General features: G+C 42.4%; 1 protein-coding gene across 1 annotated transcript in view; it reads left to right on the top strand.

The window, feature by feature from the left end:
- Positions 1 to 15,219: 15,219 nt before the first annotated feature.
- The window catches only part of rwdd1 (RWD domain containing 1), a 49,999-nt gene continuing 38,141 nt past the window's right edge, over positions 15,220 to 27,077 (top strand). Inside the window, exons 1-3 of the mRNA XM_034173748.1 lie at positions 15,220 to 15,392; positions 20,288 to 20,353; positions 22,832 to 22,962. Of these exons, the coding sequence (XP_034029639.1) occupies positions 15,320 to 15,392; positions 20,288 to 20,353; positions 22,832 to 22,962 (270 nt within the window). The 5' untranslated portion in view covers positions 15,220 to 15,319. The remainder of the gene's footprint in view (positions 15,393 to 20,287; positions 20,354 to 22,831; positions 22,963 to 27,077) is intronic.

Genomic DNA, 27,077 nt, shown 5'->3' with positions numbered 1-27,077 from the left:
ATGATAAACCACCAACTGTCACACAGTGGTATAAAGAAATCTTTAGAATTCCACCTATGGAAAGACTCAGTGCAAAAGTAAAAGGTAATGATGAACTCTTTCTTGATGTATGGGGGCCCCTGCTTGAATACTTACCTTCAGATATGAATGGCATTATACAAAGAGGCTCAGGCTCACTGCAGTGGCATGCCTTAAGCTCAACTCAGCTGACTGATTAGTGAAGTGAGGTACAATACTGTATGTTTGTGCAATTTGGTAAAACAGTATTTTGTGCTCAGATTGCTCTGTTTTGTGTTTTGGGTTAATTTTTTGTATGTAAATCTTAAAATCTGAATAAAATATTTAAAAAAAATAGTTTCAGGTTCATTAGTAAACAGAAGAGTTTCAGCTTAAGCTTAAAACAAGAGTTTCAGCTGAAACATGAAGTTTGAGTTCAGCTTCATCACTAAAACCAAGAGTTTCAGATTCATTCTTAAATTCAAGAGTTCAGGTACAATAGAAAAATCAAGAGTTCCAGTTCCATTCCTAAAGTTAAGAGTTCTGTCATCATTACTAAAGTCAAGAGTCCCAGTTCCAAAACTAAAGTCAAGAGTTTCTGCTGCAATCAGAAAGTCTAGAGTTCCAGCTCCATTACTCAAGTTGAGTTCTACCATCATTACTAAACTCAAGTGTTCCAGTTCCATTACAAAAGTGGAGTTCCAGCTGCATTGGTAAATTCAGGAGTTACAGCTCCATTACTAAAGATAAGAGTTCAAGCTTCATTGATAAAGTCAAGAATTTCAGTTCCTTTACGAAAGGGAAGCATTTCAGCTTCACTGGTCAAGTCAAGATCAATGAAGCTGGAGTTTCAAGTTCCAGCATCAACATGTCAGCTGCAAGAAGAAAGTCAAGAGTTCCAATTCCATTGCTAAATTTAAGAGTTCCAGCTTCATTGGTGAAGTCAATAGTTCCATTTGCATTATGAATCTTAAGAGTGAGAGCTACATGACCAAAGTCAAGAGTTTCAGCTACATTACGAATATTAAGAGTTACAGCTTCATGACCAAAGTCAAGAGTTCCAGCTCCATGATGAAAAATAAGAGTTCCAGCATCATTACAAAAGTCAAAGTTTCAACTGCAACAGGAAAGTCAAGAGTTGCAGCTCCATTACTAAGGTCAAGAGTTTCAGCTTCATGACTAAAGCCAAGAGTTTCAGCATCATTCTTAATGTCAAGAGTTTCTGCTGCAATCGGAAAGTCTAGAGTTCCAGCTCCATCACTAAAGTTAAGAGTTTCAGCTGCATTACGAAAGTTAAGAGGTACAGCTCCATTACTAAAGTTAAGAGTTCTACCATCATTACTAAACGAAAGTTATGTATGTAACCACGGTTCTATGAATCCCGGATGACCGCCAGAAGGCAGTGCTGAAAGCACTAAATGATCCGTTTGCGCATGCGCAGTTCAAGTTATAATACCAAAATAGTCACACCTGTGACACCATGGATGACCAATCACAGTGTATTTAATCATACGTCATCCAAGGCTCTGTTCCTACAGAATCTTATCACGCAACACGGAGATTCCTAGTGACAGAGAATCTCTGGCGGTCATTCGGGATTCATAGAGCCGTGGTTACATACGTAACCTTCATTCAATTTCATCCCTCCTGACCGCCAGAGGGCGGTGCTGAAAGTACTGAATGACTAATACCAACAATGTCACGAGGAATCCTGAGCACCTACCTCACAGAGGAGACCCAGAGGACTCTGACAGGAGCACATGACCCAAAGGATGAGGGTCAGCCACCTTGACATTGTAGAAATGAGTGAACGTACTCGGGGAAGCCCATGATGCCGCAGCGCAGATGGCATCCAGCAGAACCCCCTCATAGCTGCCCAGGAAGCAGAGACACTCCTGGTAGAGTGAGCCTTCACGCCGGCCAGCCAGGAACAGCCCCCTGCACAATAGGCATGGCAGATGACATCAACAATCCAATGAGAGAGACGTTGTTTAGATAAAGGAAAGCCCAACTTAGGACCCCCATGACACAAAAACAGCTGGTCAGTGCATCTCAAACTCTCAGTAGATGCAATATATGCCTCCAGTGCTCTCACTGGACACAACTCAGACCCACAGACGACTGGGGTCAAAACCTTGCCAATCTCAATGGCTGGTTACTATGAGCAAAGGACAACACCTTAGGCAAAAATGCCGTGTTCGGCCACAGGGTAACATCAGCCCAATCGGGACCCCATCTGAGACACGAGGGGCTGACAGATAGTGCATGTAACTCACCCACTCTTTTAGCGGAGACGATGGCCAACAAAAACGCAGTCTTACCCGAGAGCCACTTGAGGTCTGCCTCTGCCAAAGGCTCGAATGGAGGACGACAAAGTGCTTTGAGAACCAGGGTCAGATTCCAAGCTGATGCACATGGGGCAACCTACGAGCACCACGCAGAAAAAGAGAAACTAGATGATGGCTCCCAAATGAACAACCATCCACTCTAGTATGGTAACATGAAATCACTGCTACATATACCTTCAGTGTCGAGGGAGAGCGGCCCTCATCAAGGACAGATTGGAGAAAATCCAGAATAGTAGAAATGGAACAGGTGACTGGATCCTCACTGCAGGCAGAACACCACCGACAAAATAGTCGCCACCTGTTGTCATATTGCTGCCGGGTAGAAGGTGCCCTGGCAGACAAAATGGTACGCCTGACAGGATCAGCGAGCCCAGTCAGTCTTGACCCCTGGCATCCAGCGGCCACACCCACAGGTTCAGGTGTTGAGGATCGGGTGCCATATTTGTCCCCCAAGTGAGAGAGAAGATCCCTCCTGGGTAGAAGACACCATGGGTCGCCTCGACATAAACTCTGTAGCAATGGGAACCATGGGTGCGTAGGCCAGGATGGAGCCACCAGCAACAGTCTGTGGCCCTCCCTGAGAATCCTTTAAAAAGTGGGCCAAATCAGTGGAAAAGGAGGAAAAGTGTACAGGAGCACCTTGGGCCATGGATGAGCAAACGCGTCCCGACCCAACATGCCAAACACCCCTGTAAGGGAAAACCACAGAGGGCAATGAGTAAACACTTCCGTCGTGAACAGATCCACCTCTGCGTGACCATAGAGGTCCCAGATCATGCTCACCACATCGGCATGAAGACACCACTCCCCTGGAGCAGGCACCTGACGAGAAAGTGCATCCGCAGCTCGGTTCTGTACTCCCGGTAGATACTCTGTCCGCAGAATGGAAAGACGAGGAAAGGCCCATTCCAGCAGATCCCTGGAGACTTTTAGAAGATGAGCCAATCTGGTGCCCCCCTGATGGTTGATGTGGTAGACAACTGAGGTGTTGTCCAACCATACCAGAACGTGTCTCGCCTCCAGGTGGGGAAGAAAGTGCCTCAGAGCTAGATGCACTGCCCAGAGCTCCAGCATATTGATATGTCTCAAGCGATCCCTTCAGGTCCAGAGCCATTGAACTGCTCTGTGCTGCCAAGACTGACATCAGTTTACTGAGAAGTTGTAGAAAGGCGATGTATGGAAACCGCCTGCCCAGTTTGAACTGATTGACCAATTGGAGGATATTGTCTATCCTGCGGACGGATGGACAAGCCTCCATGGCAGTTGAATCCAAGGCCACCCCAAGAAAAACCGTGGTCTTGAAAGGAGTAAGGCAACTCTTCTCCAGGTTGACCTTGAGACCCAACTGGGATGCGTGAGCAAGTAGCCGATGTATCTCCCGAGATACAGACGCTCGAGATGGGGCACACAGAAGCCAATCGTTGAGATACGGGAGAATCTGCATTCCGCATGCTTGCAGCGGGGCGAGAGCTGCCGCCAACCCCCCAGATCCCTAGGGGCCCTGGAGGTTGGCGGCCACCATCCGAAGCTCAGGTCTGTCTGGTTGGTTAGCGGACTGGCTCACGAAAACCACCACCCGGCCTTCACTGAGAGCCCTGCTGATAATCCTCAGATTTGTATCAAGGCGGGGGTGGCTGCACCTCATGGCCAACAGACAAATGCCTCAAACGCTGCGGGGGCACAGTTCTGTTGACGCAAGAGAAATGCTGCCTAGTCTGCTGTGCCTGGATGGTCTGCTCCACTGCCTCCAGGGCAGCCTGGCCAAACAGCTCACTTGGGTCCACGAGAACACCACGGAGGGTCCTCCGACATGCCTCAGTCAGGGTAGACTGCGCCAGCCAAACCTGCCGACAAGCTTGAACAAGAAAAGACATAACTCGGCCAAGCTCCCTCGACATTAGGGCAAAAGCCTGCAACGCAGCATCACTAAATCCTACCACATTTGCCACGGCACCAGTATCCTGCAGAGATGCAGAAACTGCAAACAGGAGGTGCGCACAACCGGCCAGCACGCGCTCCTGCATTATAAGCCTTGCAAAGGAGGTCATCGGTCACACGGCACTGAGTCTGTGGGCACAGAGCCTCGCTGCGTAGAGCCTCCTCAGAAGACACAATAAGCGAGGCTACTGCCGGGTCAACCGCTGGCATGCGGTCCAAACCGGTCCTGGCAGACTCATTCATAGAGGCCAATGCTCGACCGTCCGCCGAGAGACGTGAGAAGGCTCGAGGGTCCCGCCAACACGTGTGCAATTACCTCAAATAGTCCACCGATGTGGGAACAGAAAAGGCAGCGGGCGCACACCCACATCTGAAAAAAGCGCTCCCAGGGGCAGCCTCCTCTGCCACTGGAATATCTAACTGCAGGAGATTTAAGGCCCTATGCATAACATCCTGCACAGCGGTATCGCCCGACTCACTGACTACACTTTGAGATGAGCCGAACGAACCCGTTTCAAAAGCAAGAGACGGCCGAGTCTCTGCTTCTGCCCCAAAATGAGAGGCCGAGGAGGCAAGAGACAATACATCCTCCTCCACCGCTAACTCAGGCATACGTGGAGAAGCCCCCATCTCAGGCAAGGGAGCTTCCAGCTGCCGGGCTTGAAACAATGACTTCATCTCCCTCAGCCCCAACCAGTCCCAGCAGAAGACTGCCCCTCCCTGAGCCTGGTTCTGCTGGAGGTTTCTTCCTGTTAAAAGGGAGTTTTTCCTTCCCACTGTAGCCAAGTGCTTGCTCACAGGGGGTCGTTTTGACCGTTGGGGTTTTACATAATTATTGTATGGCCTTGCCTTACAATATAAAGCGCCTTGGGGCAACTGTTTGTTGTGATTTGGCGCTATATAAAAAAATTGATTGAATTGAATTGAATCTCAGCCAGTTCTGCAGACGGCTGCTCCACCCTTGTGACAAGGCCTTGATCGGCTTTGACTTGCTATTTCTTAGGAGGAGCCACGGTAGCAGTGACCTCACTCTGGCGTTTTGAACGCCTGGGTGCAGACACCTGCACCGAAGGCGGGAGCTGGTCGTCCTCTTGTTGAGGGTGCACCTGTGCCAGCCGAGCCACTGTCACAGCACGAGGCATGTAACTGCAGCTCATACAGGGATGTTCTGACAGCGCCTCTGTCAGGTGGTCAAGCCCGAGACAAGCTGGGCACAGGTCATGACGTCATCTGCTCGGAGTGTGAGCCCGCAAGCAGCACAGCAGTGGGAGCCATCCATAATCCAGACTGCTCAACAGGCAAATCCACACGGTTAGCAGTTTTCAGAACATATGTCAGCACCGGGATAGGGGGTGCGAACGCTGCCGTCACCAGTAATAGCGAAACAGGAGACCAACTCTGTTAGCTGTGACAAAATGCAGGCCAAAAAACTGGGATAGGGGAGCACGCACACCGCTGTCACCAGAAGTAGCCAAAGACACACACAAAAAAAGCTAATACAGTTAGCTGTCAATGTAAACAGGCTCAAAACCAGGAGAGGGGGCACTCACACTGCCGTCACCAGTATTAGCAAAAACTAAACAAAAAAAGGAGGCCAACACCATCAGTTTTAAACATAAATAGGCTCGAGACAATATATGTATGTCCGCATACACTCGCAATACCGGGAGGGGGTGCGAATTTGCTGCCGTCACCGGTAAAAGAGACACTTACCGCAGTAACAAAAACCGTTGCAGCCCCAGGAGGGCACAAAATGCTGCTCCTGCCAAAAGGAAAGGCGAAAGAGCGTCCAGCAATGGCAAAACCACAATAAATATTCAGCACAAAATGGCGAGCGCCAACAGTAGCGAACCGCGCGCGAGAAGAAAAAAAGGAACAGAGCCTCGGAAGACGTATGCTTATATACACTGTGATCAGTGTATCAGTGTCATCCGTGGTGTCAAAGGTCTGACTATTTTGGTATTATTACTCGAACTGCACATGCGTGAAGGGATCATTCAGTGCTTTCAGCACTGCCCTCTGGTGATCAGGAGGGATGAAATGGAACTCAAGTATGCCAGTTCCATTTCAAAAGTTAAGAGTTCCAGCTTCATTGGTAAAGTCAAGAGTTCCAGTTCAGTTACTAAAGTGAAGAGTTTCAGCTGCAATAGGATAATTAAGATTTCAAGCGCCATGACAAAAGTTAAGAGTTCCAGCATCATTACAAAAGCCACAAGTTTCAGTTCTGTTGCTAAAGTCAATAGTTGCAATTGCAATAGGAAAGTCAAAAGGTCGAGTTCCATTATTAAAGTCAAAAATTTCAGCTGCAATAAGAAAGTCAAGAGTTCCAGCTCCTTTACTAATATTAAGAGTTCCAGCTTCATTGCTAAATTCAGGAGTTCCAGTTCCGTTACTAAAGATAAGAGTTTCAACTGCATTACTAAAGTCAAGAGTTACAGCTCCATGACGAAAGTTAAGAGTTCTGCCATCATTACTAAAGCCAAGAGTTCAAATTCCATTGCTAAATTTAAGAGTTCCAGCTTCATTGTTAATGTCAAGAATTCCATTTCCATTACGAATATCAGTAAGCTTCATGATCACAGTCGAGTTCCAGGTCGTTGACAAAAATTAAGAGTTCCAGCATCAATACAAAAGCCAAGAGTTCCAGTTCTGTTGCTAAAGTTAAGTGTTTCAGCTGCAATCGGAAACTCTAGAGTCCCAGCTCTATCACTTAAGAGTTTCAGCTGCATTACTAAAGACAAGAGTTCCAGCTCCAATACTCATGTTAAGAGTTCGACCATCATTGCTAAACTCAGTAGTGCCCATTCCATTACAAAAGTTAAGAGTTCCAGCATCATTACAAAAGCCACAAGTTCCAGTTCTGCTGCTAAAGTTCTTAAAGTCAAGAGTTTCTGGTGCAATTGGAAAATCTCAAGTTCCAGCTCCATTACTAAAGTTAAGAGTTTCAGCTGCATTACAAAAGCCACAAGTTCCAGTTCTGCTGCTAAAGTCAGTAGATGCAACTGCAATAGGAAAGTCAAGAGTTCCAGATCCATTATTAAAGTCAAGAGTTTCAGCTGCACTGGTAAAGTCAAGAGTTCCAGATCCATTATTAAAGTCAAGAGTTTCAGCTGCACTGGTAAAGTCAAGAGTTCCAGATCCATTATTAAAGTCAAGAGTTTCAGCTGCACTGGTAAAGAAAACAGTTCCAGTTCCATTACTAAAGTGAAGAGTTTCATTTGCAATAGGAAAGTCAAGAGTTCTAGCTCCATGATGAAAGTTGTGTTCCACCATCATTACAAAAGCCACAAGTTCCAGTTCTGTTGCTACAGTCAAGAGTTTCAACTGCAATAGGAACATCAAGAGTACCAGTTTCATTACTAAAGTCAACCATGTAAGCTGCAATAAGTCAAGAGTTCCATTCCATTGCTAAATTTAAGATTTCCAGCTTCAGTGGTCAAGTCAAAGTTTCATTTCCATTACGAATATTAAGAGTTACAGCTTCATGATCAAAGTCAAGAGTTCCAACTCCATGATGAAAATTAAGAGTTCCACCATTACAAAAGCCACAAATTCTAGTTCTGTTGCTAAAGTCAAGAGTTTCAACTGCAACAGGAAAGTCAAGAGTTGCAGCTTCATTACGAAGGTCAAGAGTTCCATCTTCATGACTAAAGCCAAGAGTTTCAGCTTCATTCTTAAAGTCAAGAGTTTCTGCTGCAATTGGAAAATCTCAAGTTCCAGCTCCATTACTAAAGTCAAGAGCTACGGCTCCATTACTAAAGTGAAGAGTTCGACCATCATTACTAAACTCAAGCATTCCAGTTCCATTTCAAAAGTTCAGAGTTCCAGCTTCATTGATAAAGTCAAGAGTTCCAGTTTGGTTACTAAAGTGAAGTTTCAGCTGCAATAGGAAAATCAAGAGTTCAAGCTCCATGACAAATGTTAAGTGTTCCAGCAGCATTACAAAAGCCACAAGTTCCAGTTCTGTTGCTAAAGTCAATAAATGCAACTGAAATAGGAAAGTCAAGAGTTCCAGCTCCATTACTAAAGTCAAGAGTTTCAGCTTCATTACTAAAGTCAAGAGTTCCAGCTCCATTACTAAAGTCAAGAGATTCAGCTTCATTACTAAAGTCAAGAGTTTCAGCTTCATTATTAAAAAGTATCAGATCCAGTAGGAAAGTCAAGAGTTCCTGCTCCATTAAGCGTTGTAGATTCATAACTAACGTAACGAGTTCCAGTTCTATGACTGATGTCAAGAGTTTCAGCTGCAATAGGACAGTCAAGAGTTGCAGTTCCAATACGGTCTACTCCAAACAGGAAGTCAGCCATTTTTAATTTTGTTGTCATTTTGGCGTGATTTCCACACATTGTATTTGAACAAACGCCTCGTAGGGATTTTGACCAATACACTTCAGATTTCTTTCAGAGCATCCAGACATGATACTGATCAAAAGTTTTCGAAAGCTTTTCTCTACGTTGAAGGGTGTGGCCGCTATGGAACCGCCATTTTGACCCTTCACCATGGAACATCAAGTCATGATAACTCCTTCATGCTTTGCCTGACTGACTTGAAACTTCACATGTGTGATGAGGGTTGGCCCCTGAACACATGTGGTCCCTCTGCACTGAGCGCCCCCTAGTGGATGAACCATCAACTTCTCATAACTCCTTCATGCAGTGACTGATTTGCTTGAAACTTGAACTGTGTGATTACTGTCTGACCCGTACACACCTGACCCCTCTATTTGTGCTCTGAGTGCCCCCTACTGTAATGACTCATCAACATGTCATAACTCCTTCATGCATAACCTGAATGAAGTGAAACTTCACATGTGTGATGACGGTTGGCCCCTGAACACACCTGGCCCCTCTCTTTGTACACTGAGCGCCCCCTAGTGGATGAACCATCAACATGTCATAACTCCTTCATGCATTGTGTAATTTGCTTGAAATTTGAACTGTACGCACCTGCCCACATCTGGCCACAAGGGGACACACTGTCCTGGGTAGGTGGTAGCGCGGAACGAGGGCCCGTATATGACTGCATGCAGTCCTAGTTATTATTATTATTCTTGCCACTTTTGAAATCAAAATTTTGGCCTTTTCCCATGCTCAAAAAGCCACCAAACTTTGCAAAGTCGTCCGGCCGCATCTGAAATTCGATGTTTTGGGGGTCGCGCATATGGTCGCAGGGAAATTGTGAAATTGCGCCCCCTAAAAATTTTCAAAAACCCCTCCGCATTGGTTTTTTTGTCCCAGCCTCACAAAATTCGGTACACATATTTACCATGCTGGGATGCACAAAAGAGTCTCTTAACGTCATGGTGAAATGTCGACAGGAAGTCAGCCATTTTGATTTTAAGTTTCGAGTTTGAGGTAATTTTTGCCATTTTTGGCCATTTCCAGTACTTACATTTGAATGAACTAGGGATTTCATCCAATCGTCTTCAATTTTGGTACACATCATCATGACACCATGCTGATCAACAGTTATCAAAATAATTTCTGTAGGTCAAAAGGTGTGGCTGCTAGGGTTCGTCAAAATTTGGCGAGCTTTTCGGAGCACGCCGTTTCACTTCGAACGGCTGTCACGCCCACATACTTCATCGTAGAACCTTCAAACTTGCTGGACATGATGAGGGCTCCACCATGAACGTCTGCATATATTAACTTCCCACCTCCACTATAGCGCCCCCTGTGGTAACAGGAAATGTCCTATTTTTACTTTAACAGGTACTGATGTCACATAGTTAACCCCATCAACTTATGGTGAACATACGCGATGATCGCCATGAAGTTACGAGTAACGGCGTCCGTGTGGCGACGTGCCAAATATCACCCCTTTGCCATGAAATTACGTTCTTCCTTTTGATGGCTTTAATTTTTTCATATCATTATGAAAATTGATGCACAGGTCAAGCACAACAACCTCTTACAATTCATAGGGGCGTCATCCATGGGCGAGGCAAAATGCCTCAATAGCGCGTCCTTGAAACCTTCAAAAACCCCTCCCCATAGGGGTTTTTGGAGTAGGGAGATGAAAATTGGTACACATGTGTGACTTGCATAGACGTACAAAAAAGTCTCTTGCACCATTGGTCTACTCCAAAAAGGAAGTTGGCCATTTTTAATTTTCTTGTCATTTTGGCGTGATTTTCACAAGTTGTATTTGAACGAACTCCTCCTAGGGATTTTGTCTAATGCACTTCAAACTTCTTTCAGATCATCCAGAAATGATACTGATCAAAAGATATTGAAAGCTTTTCTCTATGTCGAAGGATGTGGCTGCTATGGCGCCGCAATTTTGACCCTTCGCCATGGAACATTATACTTAAACAGGTACTGATGTCACATAGTTAACCCCATCAACTTTATTCCACTTCTAAAACATGCAGAACAAGCTGGTGAACATAGGCAATGACTGCTGTGAAGTTACGAGTAACGGCATCCGTGTGGCACCGTCCCGAATATCGCCCCTTTGCCATGAAATTACATTCTTCCTTTTGACAGCTTTAATTTTGTCATATCATCATGAAAATTGATACACAGGTCAAGCACGACAACCTCTTACAATTCATAGGAGTGTCGCCCATGGGCGGGGCAAAATGCCTCAATAGCGCCCCCTTGAAACTTTCAAAAAACCCATCCTCATAGGGGGTTTTTGGAGTAGGGAGATGAAAATTGGTACACGTGTGACTTGCATAGTCGCACAAAAAAGTCTCTTGCATCATTGGTCTACTCCAAACAGGAAATCAGCCATTTTGAATCTCCTTGTCATTTTGCCGTGATTTCCACACGTATTTGAACAAACTCCTCCTAGGGATTTTGTCCAGTGTGCTTCAAATTTCTTTCATATCATCCATAGACGATATTGATCAGAAGTTATTGAAAGCTTTTCTCTATGTTGAAGGGTGTGGCCGCTATCGTGCCGCTATTTTAAACTTTGCCATGGAACATCAAGTCATGATAACTCCTTTACGCATTATCTGATTGACATGAAACTTCACACGTGTAATGGGGGTCAGCCCCTTAACACACCTGGCCCCTCTGTTTGTCCACTGAGCACCCCCTAGTGGATAAACAATCATCTTCTCATAACTCCTTCATGCATTGTCTGATTTGCTTGAAACTTGAACTGTGTAATAAGGGTCAGCCCCTGTAGGCACCTGCCCACATCCAGTCACAAGGGGATGCGCTGACCTGGGTAGGCGGACATGCGGCATGAAGGCCCGTATATGACTGCTTGCAGTCCTTAATTGTTAATAATTGTTAATAATAATAATTAATTATTCATAAGTGTGTATATGATCTGCACATCGCTCTTCTTACTTCTTGTTTTCACACTATTAACACTTCTACAACATCACCTCTAAGTGTCACCAGAGGAACAATAGCTGTAGAAACGTACATACGCCAGCCATGGACTTGGCGTGTGGCATCGCACATTTCCATGGTCATTTCACCTTTAATACATCTGAATGTTAGTGTGGAGACAGACTTAATGCCACGTTTTTCTGCGTTAGCAGCCTTTTTACACGAGGCCCCATAGTCACCATAAAGTAGGGATGTGGATGTTTTTTCTTCATCAAAGTCACTTAAATTGTACCAGAAGGAAGAATAGGGATTAAAAATCAGTGTATAGGGAATAAAGAGTAAGTATTTCTCTTCGTTTTTGCTGAATTTCAGAAGGATTGGCCATTTCACAAAGATTCTGGTCGATCGCCAAAATCCAGTGACTGCCAGTGTTGAGATGATATACCATTTAAAATGAAGGAGATGTGGTAATCCATAATTCCTGAAAATGTTATGGAGATATCTTGGATATTAAGGAAGTTATGAGGAAAAAACATGAAGGAACAAGTCAAACTCAATCACAAAGGCCCCATTGTTTCATCTTTTCATAAAGGCCAGGAAAACAAGCTCGATTCCCAGCACAAAAATAAGAAAGATAAGAAAAGCCTTTATTCATCCCTCAATGGGGAAATTTCAGTAAATGCCCATAACTTAAGATAATCATATTATTCTGGTGCCATGTTAAAGGGTTTTTTGTGTTCTTTCTGAATTCATTCAGATTTTATGTTGGTATGGGATAGAATTTTTATACACGTCCCTAATTAATGTGTCCATTCAGCAATGACGGTACACACTCCGGGACAGCTGGTGGCGATATCCAGCTGTACAGGTTGGTTTGCGCTTAAGAAGAAGAAGAAGAAGAAGAATCATAATCATAATAATAATAATAATAATAGGGAGTTGGGAAGTGTTGGAGGACTCACTGGGAAGTGATCACTTTCATGTCCTCAGCCGGTTCAGTATGACAGTGGATCTTGGGGAAAGAATTGCCAGGTTTCATTTTTCTCTGGCTAACTGGGCAAGATTCAGTGAGGGTACAGTGGCGGGTGTAGAAGGCTTGATAGTGATGGTTCAGTGGATGAGTTGTGTGATTCCTTAACAACGATTATGAAGGTGGCATCAGAAACAATTCCCTGTAGGAAAAATTTTGGAAATCGTGCTATCGTTCCCTGGTGGAATAAGGAGTGGGCAGTGAGAAGAAGAAAACAGGCTTTTGTTAGGGTGTGGAAATACCCCACACTGGAAAATGTTGTTGAATTTAAGCGGTGTAGAGCGATGGCAAAGAAAACAATAAAAAAGAAAAAATGCTGGAGGCAGTTTTGTAGCACCCTTGGTCCGGACACCCCTGTTCAGCAGTTGTGGAGCAGGATCCACCGGATGTCTGGAAAGTATGTGAGCTCAGCCATGCCACTTCAGTGACAGGCATGAGGAAGCACTTAATTGTAAAGAAAAGGCAGACGTGTGTTAAGACCTTTCAGGATGTTCATAACTCAAGGTATCTAGGAGAAGACATGCTTATGCTAAGGGAGGTGCTGCTGGTGGAGAACACGTTTAAATTAGCAGGAGTACCTGAGATGGATAGCCCGTATAATTTATATTTTTCTTATAGAGAGTTGGTAGATGCTATTCAAGCTGGTGCTAACACCACTCCAGGGCAGGATGGAATTACTTACCAAATGTAATCAGATTACAAGTAATCCAAATGTATGTACATACATACATGTAATCCACATGTATTCTTTCAAAGTAATCCTACCCAACCTTGGTTATGATTATATCTTTGAAATTGTTGATAGTAGGTTTGGCAAATCTCTCTTTGCTGATGATGGCGCCATCTGGAGGAGTGGAAGGAATTTTAAATATGTATTTTCTCAAACACAGAAAGCCTTGGACCAAGTTGTGCAGTGGGCAAATAAGTGAGGGCTCAAGTTGTCTGTTGAAAAAAGTAAATTTATGATTTTTGGGTTAAAAAGAAAGATTCCATCCGAGAGCCTCTGCATGTACGGGTCATCGATAGAAAAGGTTAAAGTTTTCACATTTTTAGGGCTGTGGTTTGATGAAAAGATGATCTGGAAAACACATACAGGGAAAGTAATAAGTGTGAGAAGGTAATTAACATCATGAGAAGTCTGTCAGGCAGTGGATGGGGAGCAGAGAGATGCACCTTATTGCAAATTTATAGGGCCATGATTAGGCCCATTTTGGATTATGGGTGTGTAGTTTTTGGGAGTGCTTGCAAAACAATATTGTGCCATCTGGACCATGTCCAAGCCAAAGCCTTGAGAGTCTGTTGTGGGGCCTTCAGGACTACACCTGTTCCAGCTCTGCTTGTGGAAATGAGAGATGGAGCCCTCTACAGTTAAGAAGGGTAGAACTGGGGGTGCATTACTGGGTTAGGGTCGCTGGGTCCAGCAGTAGCTTAGCAGCTAAATGTGTCCTGGATGCGTGTGGGGAGTTTAGCAGGAAGCAGGAAAAAGCAGGATTTATTAGCCATATTGTGAAGGTAGCAGGAACTATGGGGCTTCAAAAGGACACAGTTGTGGCGTTAAGGTGACCGTCAGTGCCATTCTGCCGCCTGCCTAAGCCCGATGTAAATGTAGAGCTGATGGACATGGATAAAAGAGCTGCTGCTAGGCACCTTGACGTGTACTTACGTGAGCAGAAGGATTCTATTCTAATTTATACTGATGGGTCTAAAGAGGGACAATCAAAAAAAAAAAAACTGGCTTTGGGATGTTCATTGCTGAACCACAGAGTGACTGATAATCTTTCTGTTTTCTCTGCTGAGCTTTGTGTGATCTTGTGGGCGTTGCAGTGGATAAAAAAAGCATCGGTCCACACACTCTATTGTCCTCTCTGATTCTGCAGCTGCATTGTTGGCCCTTTGACACAGGACCTCTGAGGCGTGCCCTGATATACTGTTTGAGATTTTGTGCTGTCTCTGACAAATTGAGAACAGGGACTCTAGTTTCCTGTTTGTTTGGGTCCCTGGGCATTCTGGTGTTGTAGGGAATGAGATAGCCGATGCATTGGCCAAATAATCACTCTGCAGAGGCACTATTGACCTTCAACTTGCACTGGGGAAGCACAAATGTTATAGTACAGTATATGCAGCAGGTATCTCCAAAATCAGTGGCAGGAAGAATGGGAGGGGGAGCACAGGGGTAGACTTTATTTTTCATGTCAGCCGTCAGTTCAGGTCAGTAGGCAGCTCCATGCTTCTTGTCGTAGGGATGAGGTTGTCTTTCCTAGAATGAGACGGGGGCACTGTGGCCTTGCAGCGTGCTTGTTTAGGGTGGGTAAACATGCTGACGGATTGTGTGACGGTGGTAGCCCTGAAACGGTTATTCATGTGTTCTTGTCATGCAGCAAATACAGCAGAGAAAGGCAGCACCTTTTTGTGGAACTGGCTGATCTTGGACTGTCCACATTTTCCTCTACTCTGAAGAAATCAGGAGCGCTATTATTCGTTTTCTCCCCGACAGGCACTTACTCAAGAATATAGTGTAACATCGGCATCATAACAGAGGAGTGCAGCATTGCGCATACCAGCGTATAGCCTGCCGGAACAGAAGAAGAAGAAGAAGAACTCCTCCTCCTCCTCCTCACTGCCAGCCAATCAGCGGTCGGTGTTTAGACTTGGAAACTCATGGCTGAATTCGCACATTGTGTGAATCTACAATTTAAAGTGCAGCTACACAAAGATGACAGACTATGCTGAAGAGCAGCGAAACGAGCTGGAGGCCATTGAGTCCATCTATCCGGATTCTTTTACAGGTCTGAAGTCCTTAACCGACACACCAAAGCCGCTCCGCTAACGGCTAGCTATTCGGGACTAGCTTCAAGTTCAAGCAGAGAGCACGAAACGCTAAAAATACAGAACATCAATAAAATATGGTTCGCATCGTTGTGTGCATTCTCTTCCGATAAGATTGATAGAGCCCGTAAAACGTGGATGAATCCAGATCAGACGGTATTATTGATGTTACCAGAAAAATAGGTACAACTCTGTAAAGGTTCAGTGAAATAAAGTGACGTCATTTATGCGTTCTGTGACGTAAAGCGATATCGTTAATGGTTTCGCGAAATAACGCATCGTTAATGGGGTGTCACAAATATTTGTTTCCATCAGTCGCCGACATTTGAGTGAAGTGTGACGTCGTCCACAGATCGTGTCCTGCTCAGTGCAGCCTGCTCTCTGTGTGCCAAACAGTGAACCAGCCAGTTGAAGCGAGTGACCACATTATTCCACCCACAAACTTTGGAAGCATAAATGTAATTGGTTAATTTACTTTTTTCTTCCGAAATATGAACCTAAAAGAAAAAACATACTGATCCACGTGTGCTGAATTACTGTGCGCTGATGAAGTCAATTAGATTATTCAAGTTTAGACAGGCAGCTCCACCAATGTAGGACAAAAGTTGCCGTTTTATATGAATTGGTGTAAAATTTCTGGATGAGATGGCTGCCGAATAGCAACACTGCGTATGTTGGCTTCAAATCTGTACAGAGTAAAGTTTTAGGAGATGCCATCATTTGCACAAAGATTAAACAAACCTAAAATGGACAAAATATTGAAGGCAGTCCAGCTCCATTCATCCTAACGCAAATGACGTGATGTAATCCATAAAAGTTTACATTGACACTCTCTCACAGTACTGAAGTGGCTGACAGCTCCCTGCTGCACACAAATTACAGCTACTGTATAAAGATTTAAAAATCTTCAAAAACTGGTGTGAATGAACTGTGTACTAGTGATGGGTCGATGAGGCGTCATGAAGCGTTTCAACACATTGCCAAATTGTATTGATACTGTGTCGATACTGTGTCACTGAATACTGACACCTGCTGGACCTTAAAAATTCCTACAGGCACCCGAGTTGACACTCTCAACTGACACTGATTTCATGGCCTCGTATACAATAATATAATCTAAGTCATTGTATTCCATTTTGTATCATTTCATATCTTCATTTAAATTAAAATCTTAAATAATAAATAATTGTACATGTATCATAACATGAAAATCTAATTGAACATGTTGTGAATGATGATGCTTGTGGACTGGGATTTCATTTTTTTTTTTTTTTAATAAATTTTTATTCATAAAAATAAGTTGTTCCAAAGACTTGAATTTGACTCTCCAGCTTGAGAAAACACCCGCTCACAGGGCACCAATGAGGCTGGAGTGCAGAGAAACTGTAATGACAGCTGGAAGAGGTTTGGATATACTGTCTTGTGGTTGTCCCAGTATCTCAGAGGATCCTGGGACCTGGCAATATTGGCCTCTGCCAGGTACCTCTGCACCTCCTGGATGGCATCAGCTGTGGCACTTTTGGTCTGCCTGCCCACTTCGATGTCGAGATATTGCCAAAGGTCATCTAAAAACAACAATGTGGCATTTCAGTACATGATTTCCAAACAACAACAAAGAAATAACGCTCAATAACATGCCTGACAACTGCAAATTTTCATTAATGTAGTAACAGGTAAGCACCAAGTAGGCCTCCATGTTCACAGATGTCCACGTCAGCTGTTATGCTCACTGCCACAGCTTGCTGTACTTCCTTTTTCACTCGTTCCCGTTCCTCCTCATACTTCTTGGCCACCATTTCTTTGATGGTCTGAAAATTACACCAAGTCAAACCAAAAGCAAATCAATATATTTACATTATAGATTAAATAACTTGGATATATCAACTACTACTTTAGATAATTTCCACACAAACCTTTCTGGTTGGTAGAACATATGAGGGCTGAAGGACCTGAACCAGTTCCCTGAACCCTTCACTCTCCACAGTGCTGAGGGGCTGGCAGTCCTTCAGGATGAAACTCAGCAGAGCCTCATCCAGCATCTGCTTCATGGAAGCTTGATGGTTAAAAATGAGGTAAAGAATAAATTAATAGGAATTAATTATCAATAAATTAACTGTGAGTAAGTTGTAGGATGGCTGCATACGTGAGTCCATCCTGGGTGTATCTGGGACTTCATTCTCATGCCTGGTCCTATGATGTCTCAGCATTGAGGAGGTGCTCTTGCTTAGATAGGAAAGTTCTTCTGAACAAATGTGACATTTAACCTGCAGAAAATAATATGAATAGTAAATTAAGAGTCACTTTGAAATGAATATGAATTCTGATAGATCAAGTGGAAACTCTGAGAGGAGCTGGATGAAACAAGGAAATTAAAACATACCTTATTTTCCGATATGACATCAAAATAATCCCACACGGCGGAAACTTTCCTTTTTGTTTGCTGCTGCTCCATGACTTTTGGTGAATTTGATGATACTCCACAAAAGATCCAAGATTCTTCTGCCAGATGCATCCCGTTGACAGATACGCTTCCTTATAAACACAGTTTGGCCACTTTGGTGCATCAGTGTCAGTTCGAAACAGTTGCTGTATCGTTCACGTGACTTTCGCAAAGTGATATGTGCACCGACAGTGTTTCGCTCTATGAGCTCGACGCATGCACCGACGCATCGGTGTTGCTGGACCCATCACTACTGTGTACCATGACACACCCAGTCGATGCGTTTAGCAAATAAGCTGTGCCGTGCAGAACATGCACTTACAGTAGTGTTCGGAATAATAGTAGTGCTATGTGACTAAAAAGATTAATCCAGGTTTTGAGTATATTTCTTATTGTTACATGGGAAACAAGGTACCAGTAGATTCTCACAAATCCAACAAGACCAAGCATTCATGATATGCACACTCTTAAGGCTATGAAATTGGGCTATTAGTAAAAAAAAAAAATTAGAAAAGGGGGTGTTCACTGTAGTAGTGTGGCATTCAGTCAGTGAGTTCGTCAATTTTGTGGAACAAACAGGTGTGAATCAGGTGTCCCCTATTTAAGGATGAAGCCAGCACCTGTTGAACATGCTTTTCTCTTTGAAAGCCTGAGGAAAATGGGACGTTCAAGACATTGTTCAGAAGAACAGTGTAGTTTGATTAAAAAGTTGATTGGAGAGGGGAAAACTTATATGCAGGTGCAAAAAATTATAGGCTGTTCATCTACAATGATCTCCAATGTTTTAAAATGGACAAAAAAAAAAAAACACGCGTGGAAGAAAATGGAAAACAACCATCAAAAAGGATAGAAGAATAACCAGAATGGCAAAGGCTCACCCATTGATCAGCTCCAGGATGATCAAAGACAGTCTGGAGTTACCTGTAAGTGCTGTGACAGTTAGGAGACGCCTGTGTGAAGCTAATTTATTGGCAAGAATCCCCCACAAAGTCCCTCTGTTAAATAAAAGACGTGCAGCAGAGGTTACAATTTGCCAAAGGACACATCAACTATCCTAAAGAGAAATGGAGGAATATTTTGTGGCCTGATGAGAGTAAAACTGTTCTTTTTGGGTCTTACTATGGTGTTGGGCCTATATATCGCATACCAGGTATCATGGATCAGTTTGGATATGTCAAAATACTTGAAGAGGTCATGTTGCCTTATGCTGAAGAGGACATGCCCTTGAAATGGGTGTTTCAACAAGACAGTGACCCCAAGCACACTAGTAAACGGGCAAAATCTTGGTTCCAAACCAACAAAATTAATGCCTCGCAGATGTGAAGAAATCATGAAAAACTGGTTATACAACTAAATACTAGTTTAGTGATTCACAGGATTGCTAAAAAAGCAGTTTGAACATAATAGTTTTGAGTTTGTAGCATCAACAGCAGATTGTGAACACCCCCTTTTCTACTTTTTTTTTTACTAATAGCCCAATTTCATAGCCTTAAGAGTGTGCATATCATGAATTCTTGGTCTTGTTGGATTTGTGAGAATCTACTGAATCTACTGGTACCTTGTTTCCCATGTAACAATAAGAAATATACTCAAAACCTGGATTAATCTTTTTAGTCACATAGCACTACTATTATTCTGAACACTACTGTATTACATTTCTTATTGAGTGTTGTTGGAAGGAAAGGTGATGTAACACAGTGGTAAACATACCACTGTCCCAGCTTCTTTGAACCGTGTTGCAGGCATCCATTTGAAAATGAGCAAATATTTGCACAAAAACAGTATTCTTTCAGTTTGAACATTAAATAGCTTGTCTTTGTGGTGTATTCAGTGGAATATAGGTTGAAGAGGATTTGCAAATCATTGTATTCTGTTTTTGCTTACATTTTACATAACGTGCCAACTTCATTGGAATTGGGGTTGTATAAAGCTTTTGTTGCTTTGACTGTAAAACATGTCAGACCTCTTTTCACAGACGGAGGTGATGGTCTAGTGGTTAAGGCGTTGGGCTTGAGACCAGAAGAGCCTCAGTTCAAATCCCAGCTTGACTGGAAAATCACTGAGGGCCCTTGGGCAAGGTCTTTAATCCCCTGTTGCTTTAATCCCTGGTGTGTAGTGAGAGCCTTGTATGGCAGCACCCTCACATCGGGGTGAATGTGACGCATAATTGTAAAGTGCTTTGAGCGTCTGATGCAGATGGAAAGTGCGATATAAATGCAGTCCATTTACCATTTACATCACTTCCTGCCTACAGGATCAGTTGACAGCAGCATCTCTGACTCATTTGTGCTGTTAAAACTGGTTTTAATTTTTGGGGAACCCTGGTATTGCTACTGATTGTCTTCCTGTTTAGCACTAATACAGTAATTTGGTGTAAATCACTGACATGTCCTTGTTGTCATGTGTTGTTGGCAGTGCTTTCGGAGAATCCCGTCAGCTTCACTGTCACTGTGACGTCAGAAACAGGAGAAAGTGGGGAAAGTGAGTAGAATAACGCGTATTTGCAACATGTTATCCATGGCGCTAAGATGAATTGAAAATCATGTTTTACTGATAATGAAGTTGTCATGTTGTGCACATCCAGTTTGATTTCTTTTTACAGCTGTGATGGCAGCTTCATGTTCCATGTGCTCAGTGTTGCACAGATTTGATTGTGCATGCCAAATTCCCCCTGTTTGAAGCAAAATTAGGCCTGAAATGAATTTGCTTTATTGTAAATCATATATTGACCCAAGACCTGTTGGTGCCAGTGCTTGTTGATGGATTAAGAAAGAACTTTTTTAATCCTGAAGGAAATTATTTTGCCAGACTGCCGAAACAGTCAACATTGCTTTCTATAGCATATCCAGGTCTCTCGCCAAACCATTGGAACACTGGTGCTCTGCCATCATGATTTTCAAATTTAGAGTGTTCATCTCTGTTTTCCCAGGTAATTATATATATTTTTTGTGCCGTAACAAGTTTCTGAGCTTTCCCAGACAGTAAGTGTTGGCAGTTGGCAAAATCCTCAATCAGACTGCACATGCACATGGATGCAGCTGGTGGAAAAACTGGACTGTGGCGTGTATCTTCTGTGTACTGTGTTGGTGAATAGATGAAATCTCTGATTGAATCTGACACGAGTCAGCCTGATAACTGCATTTTTGTTTGTTTTATTTGTAACAGTTAAACTTGATTCCCAGAAGGTCCGTGTCCTCTCACTTTGTCTGCAAGGTGGAGAGCAGCCAGTGAATCACCACTCTGTGCCATGTTTTTTTAAATATACACAAACACACTGCTTTGTTTTAAATAAGAAATGTCTATTTTAGATGATCAACAGTAGAGCTGCCTCAAATGATTAGTTTGATAATCGATTAGTCACAGATTACTTGTGTGATTTGTTGACTAATCGGATCATACGTAAATTGCGGGTTATTACACCAGCATTCAGCTGCTCTTGTATAGCCATCATTAGCTTCCAGTTTGAAGTGTTTAAGGTATGTGCTTACGAGAAAATTAAGACCATTGAAATCTTGATCGCCAGCCATGGACAGGGTTCTCATGTCAGTTATCAACATGTTCAAGATTGCTTCAATCAGGATATTTGCTTGCTGAGGTGTGCATGTTGTTGGCTTGCTAACAAGATGTCCATTGAAGATGAACATATATTTTTCTAGCACTGTAACGTAGTGCTATAAAACATTAGCCTGGCATTATCGCATTTCCTATTCAAACATGACATCACTGTTATAACGTTACAACCAACACACACATGTGCTCAGGCTAATGAAATTGTCATTGTTAATGTTTACAGCTACCAGTATAAGTAAGTAGCTCACTATAGGCGTTAATGTTAGTGGCTAACTAGCCAATTAGCTTGCCGAGATGACTGTCCCTCTTCGTCAGCATCTGTATCAGCCACATTGTGTTTCCTTTTCAGATGCTCTTGCATCACCGTTGTACTGCCATAGAAGGCAAGTTCTGCTTTGCAGATTTTGCATTGCATGTTTACCTGTTTAATTTCATTAAAATGCTCCCAAATTTTTGTGCTCCATTGTTGGCTAGCTGTGATATTGTTTGGGTATAACTTCTCCGGTGACATTACGGCTGATCCGGATTGCCATTACTGCACATGTGCGTCAAGGCCAGAAAGGCAAGCGGAAGAAACAGCAGCAGTTTTGAGAGAAAAACAAAGCTTAAAAAATAAGCTACAATGTTGATTATTAAATCAGTCGCCATCGATTTTGATAGCACTATGTAACATATTTTTATTTTTGTTTTGTTCCTGGGTACACAGTGTGTTTTCCTAACCTGTTATGCCTTAAATAAATAGAAAATAGCTGTTATTCCACAGAAACTTTGCTTCTGTGATCAGGACAATGATATTTTGAAATTTGTCTGTTTTCAAGAATATTCTTGATTCACCTTCACTACTACTGAGTAGTCTTCTAGAATATTCTTTAACAGCTAGAATTTTCTAGAAGTTTCCAGAATTATCTAGAAATTTCAAGAAACTTTTAGAACTTTCTGGAATGTTTAAAAAAATAAAATCAAAGTTTGTGCTGAATGTAGTCATTTTTCCATAGACTTTAGACATAAGCAGTTGAAATATAACACTTAGAAGCCAGGAACAAAAATTGTGTTACATAGTGAATGTAATCAAGACTAGTTGACTCTTTGTAGCAGCCCTAATCAACAGTGCGAGTCTGTCTTGCTGTTTGATAGTGTGAAGCCGATAAGAAAAGTCAGCAAACCCTCTGTTTCTTAAATGGTTTTATGTTACTCAGTGTGCCGCTTTGTAAAGTTGTAGCTTCTGCTGCTACAGTAATTAGCTCCTTACTCTCACCTGGAGCAGGCCCGAGTGCTGTGGCACATGATTACATTTGGACATGAGATTGAATGTTGCTGGAGCTTTTCTGGGCACATCTGATAGTGTAAGTGGACGTGTGTGTGTCTGTCTGTCTGTCTGTCTTCATGCAGCTGTGGAAGCAACGTTAAAGTTCACGTATGTTGAGAGATACCCAGATGAGCCTCCACTCTGGGAAATCTCCTCCCAGGAAAACCTGGAGGATGCGGATAAGGAGGACGTCCTGTTCTTACTTCAGCAACAGGTGTGTGCACTGTGTGTGTGTGTGTGTGTGTGTGTGTGTGTGTGTGTGTGTGTGTGTGTGTGTGTGTGTGTGTGTGTGTGTGTGTGTGTGTGTGTGTGTGTGTGTGTGTGTGTGTGTGTGTGTGTGTGTTAGGAAGCATCTTCAGTCATCTCTGAGTAAAGCACATTCATGAGATTAAAAAAAAGTCCACATTTATGGAACACAGATAACGTTTCACCATGGCAACAGAGGGAAAAATGCTGAGTCCTCCTTTTTTCTCCAGTGAAGTTATCACTAATAATGAATGTTTTCTGCAGAATGTGAGTGAATATTGGTGCATTTGCAGCAGAGTGGGAGCTGGTGTTTCAGGAAACAGTCTGTGTGTGAGGATTTTTAGCTTGACTCTTCCAGTCCATCAGCTTTAACACTTTACATTTCAAAGGCACTGTATATTTTATATGAAGCTGTGATGGCGGGGATGCAGTAGACAAAATTTGTATCATTCACGATCTGTCCAGTCATAGCCAGAAGCCTAGAAATCGGCCTGTCATATGGGTGTCTTTGTGGCTTCCATCACCAGTGTCACTAATCTTGCACAGTTGCTCTTCCAGATAGATTTCCCATACAGGCCCAAGCTGCTTGTATTTCTTAATAACTGATAGAAAGAAGTCTGAGAAAATGTTCATGTGTTCATCCTCTGACTGGTCTCAGGAAACCTGGCAGTCAAAATATTCAGCTCCTCTTTATTCTGCAAGTTTTAGGGGCCCATATCCACTAAGCAGCCTAAGACTAAAAGTAGCTCCTAGTGATGTTATTCTAAGAAAAATCTTAGAATTCCCAGAATTCTTAGACATTTCTCAGAATTTTCCCTTAGTAAGATGAAAGTTGTTCGTAAAGCACCATAGGCCTTAAGAGAGCTCCTAAGGTGCCAAACTGGTAAGAGTAGACTTGCATGGACCTTTAAGAAACGTAAGAGTGTCTTAAGCAGACAAGCTTGCAGAAAAGACAGAGAGGAATTAGAGATATTCTCCATATGTAGGATGACAGTAAGCCAGTAACACACTACAGGCTTGATCTGTGTAATTATTTTATGTTAATTTACTGTCTTAATGTATTTATAAATTGTTTATGTTGTTGTTATCATATACACACCTTAATATTATCATTATTTTTATTATTATCAGTATTTTTGATATTTTATTTTATTATTACTTCTATTTTTTCATTTGATTTTTAAATGGACCACAGTGGAAATAAGTGTTTTCACTTTCTTGTGCCATGCATGTAATTTTAACATATGTACTTACATTGAACTTATTAATAAACTTACGTACCCATGCACACTCTTAATATGTAGATAAATGGCATGTGAATGAGATATCTTCAAACATCTTCAAGCTGTTTAATAATTCATTTTGTGGTGAACTGCGTGGACTAATAAAAGACAAGTGAGAGCTTTTGTCTTTTTGGCACTCTGCCACTAGGAGGTGCTCTTAGTTTTCAGATAAAAACACAGGGACTGCATCAAATACGATACACTTCTCAGTTATGGTGACTCACTAAACCAATTGAACTACAACCCCAATTCCCATGAAGTTGGGACGTTGTGTAAAATGTAAATAAAAATAGAATACAATGATTTGAAAATCCTCTTCAACCTATATTCAGTTGAATACACCACAAGGTCAAGATATTTAATGTTCAAACTGATAAACTTTATCAGGGTTGTGAAAACTCCGCGGATCCGAGGAATTCCGCAGATTTGTGATCATCACTGAGTTTTTAAAATGCCTATCGCAAAGTGTTTCATAAGTCCGTGGACACTGATCTGTGTGTTACAGCTACAAATCTGTGTCCTTGGATCCGCGGACCTTCGCAGAGGAAAAATGCCACTCAAAGCCTAGCTGTTGGCGATAGTTGTCGTAAAGCGGGACTGGTTGGTTGTTGTGGCGACACTGTGTGGCTCCTGCAAAACGCCACCCTGCTCAGAGTGCCGCTCTCGTTGGAGCAACAACACACAGAATGTGTCTCTTCCCAGATAGATCTCTTTCAGTGCAGCTTCTTGTTCTGACTTTAACACGAAGTTAACACCCAAGTCTTTGATCGCTAACTTTAAAAGGTAATCAAACCATTCCAGTCGTATCTTTCTGAACTCTTCTGCATCAAACTCTACATTACATGTGAAGTTTCTTAAATATTCCTGCCACTCTTAAAACTTCAGTTGTCATTATAATTTTATTACTGGTCAATTTTACAATTAATTTAGATGAGATATACTCATTATCTCACAGGACTATATCACAATTATCTGGGAACTACTTTTTGCGCAGGAATTTATCAAGCACGTCGGCCGCGGGCGCGTACTAACCCAGAATACCTAGAAACTGTACAGTTGTTCGGCCATAACGAGAGCGTCCATTTTTAGCTTGTTCATAAGCTAAGCTAGTGGCGCTCGTGAGAGAGTGGCAAGACGCTTAAGCTAAACGTAGCATGTGGACATCGCAAACTTTTAGAGCTCTCAAGTTTTTAAAAGAAGAATTTTGCAACATGTCTGTCACGGAGCGACATCAGAGAGCGAAGATAGCAAGAAAGACGGTTTGAAAAAGTTTGATAAGGACAAGAATCTGGAATTGTCGCTGGCTTCATGAACACACCTGAAAGATAAATGGGAAAATTGAACTGTGTCCTCAGAAAACACGGTAAAAATTTTTCTCTCCCTGGAAAATAAACATGCTGTTCAAACAGGATTTTAGACAAGATTATGTGACTCTTTTTTTATTATTAATCTAGACTTTATTTCATTGGAAAAAAAAAGACGTGGCTTTGAATGGATTTACATGAATTTACACAAGACAAGAATCTAAATGAGTTTTTATTAATGTAGACATTTTAATGGGAAAAAAGACACTGGATTTACCGGGATTTACACAACAATATGTGACTTTTTTACTAATAAGGTATGTTATTGATATTTTACCCTGATTTTCAGAATATTCTACAAGCTTTAGCTGTGGTTTTTGAAATGCTTAACCAGTCTATTTCAGTCTTCATGAATTTCATGTAGTTTAATTGTTCTGAGTTAATGCATAATTTGGTTTACAATTAAAAGGAAAATCATTCCAGGTCCTTCAGTTGTTCAACAGTCCTGGATCTCCATTGTCGTATTTTGCACTTCATAATGTGCCACACATTTTCAATGGGTGACAGGTCTGGACTGCAGGCAGGCCAGTCTAGTACCTGCACTCTTTTACTACGAAGTGACGCTGTTGTAACACATGCAGAATGTGACTTGCCATTGTCTTGCTGAAATAAGCAGGGTCGTCCCTGAAATAGACGTTGCTTGGATGGCAGCATGTGTTGCTCTAAAACCTGGATGTACCTTTCAGCATTGATGGTGCCATCACAGATGTGTAAGTTGCCCATGCCATGGTCACCCATACCATCACAGATGCTGGCCTGAGGGATCAAAGTTCATGGGCATTCAGTGTTGGTTTTTGGCCTTGCCGCTTGCGTGTAGAAGGTTCTCCAGATTCTCTGAATCTTCTGATTATATTATGGGCTGTAGATGATAGAATCCCTAAATTCCTTGCAATTGAACGTTGAGAAACATTGTTCTTAAACTATTGGACTATTTTTTTCATGCAGTTGTTCACAAAGTGATGATCCTCACCCCATCTTTGCTTGTGAACGGCTGAGCCTTTTGGGAATGCTCCTTTTATACCCAATCATGACACTCACCTTTTGCAGTTAACCTGTTCATCTGTGGCATGTTGCAAACAGGAACATTCCACAGCTTGAGCATTCATCAATTTTACCAGTCTTTTGTTGCCACTGTCCCAACTTTTTTGAAATGTGTTGCAGGCGTCCATTTCAAAATGAGCAAATATTTGCACAAAAACAAAAAAGTCTAGCAGTTTGAACATAAAATATCTTGTCTTTGTGGTGTATTCAGTTGAATATAGGTTGAAGAGAATTAGCAGATCACTGTATTTTGTTTTTATTTACATTTCTCACAATGTCCCAAATTCATTGGAATTGGGGTTGTACGACAACACAGTAAATCAATAACACTAACAACACTGTTAAACTAACATTTAAAACTGCAAAACCCAGAACTCCCATAATGCATTGCAGCA

This window comes from Thalassophryne amazonica, chromosome 7 (assembly GCF_902500255.1).
Source record: "Thalassophryne amazonica chromosome 7, fThaAma1.1, whole genome shotgun sequence".
NCBI lineage: Eukaryota > Metazoa > Chordata > Actinopteri > Batrachoidiformes > Batrachoididae > Thalassophryne > Thalassophryne amazonica.
Note: the sequence above shows the minus strand (reverse complement) of the source record. Positions and strands in the feature narration are given on the sequence as shown.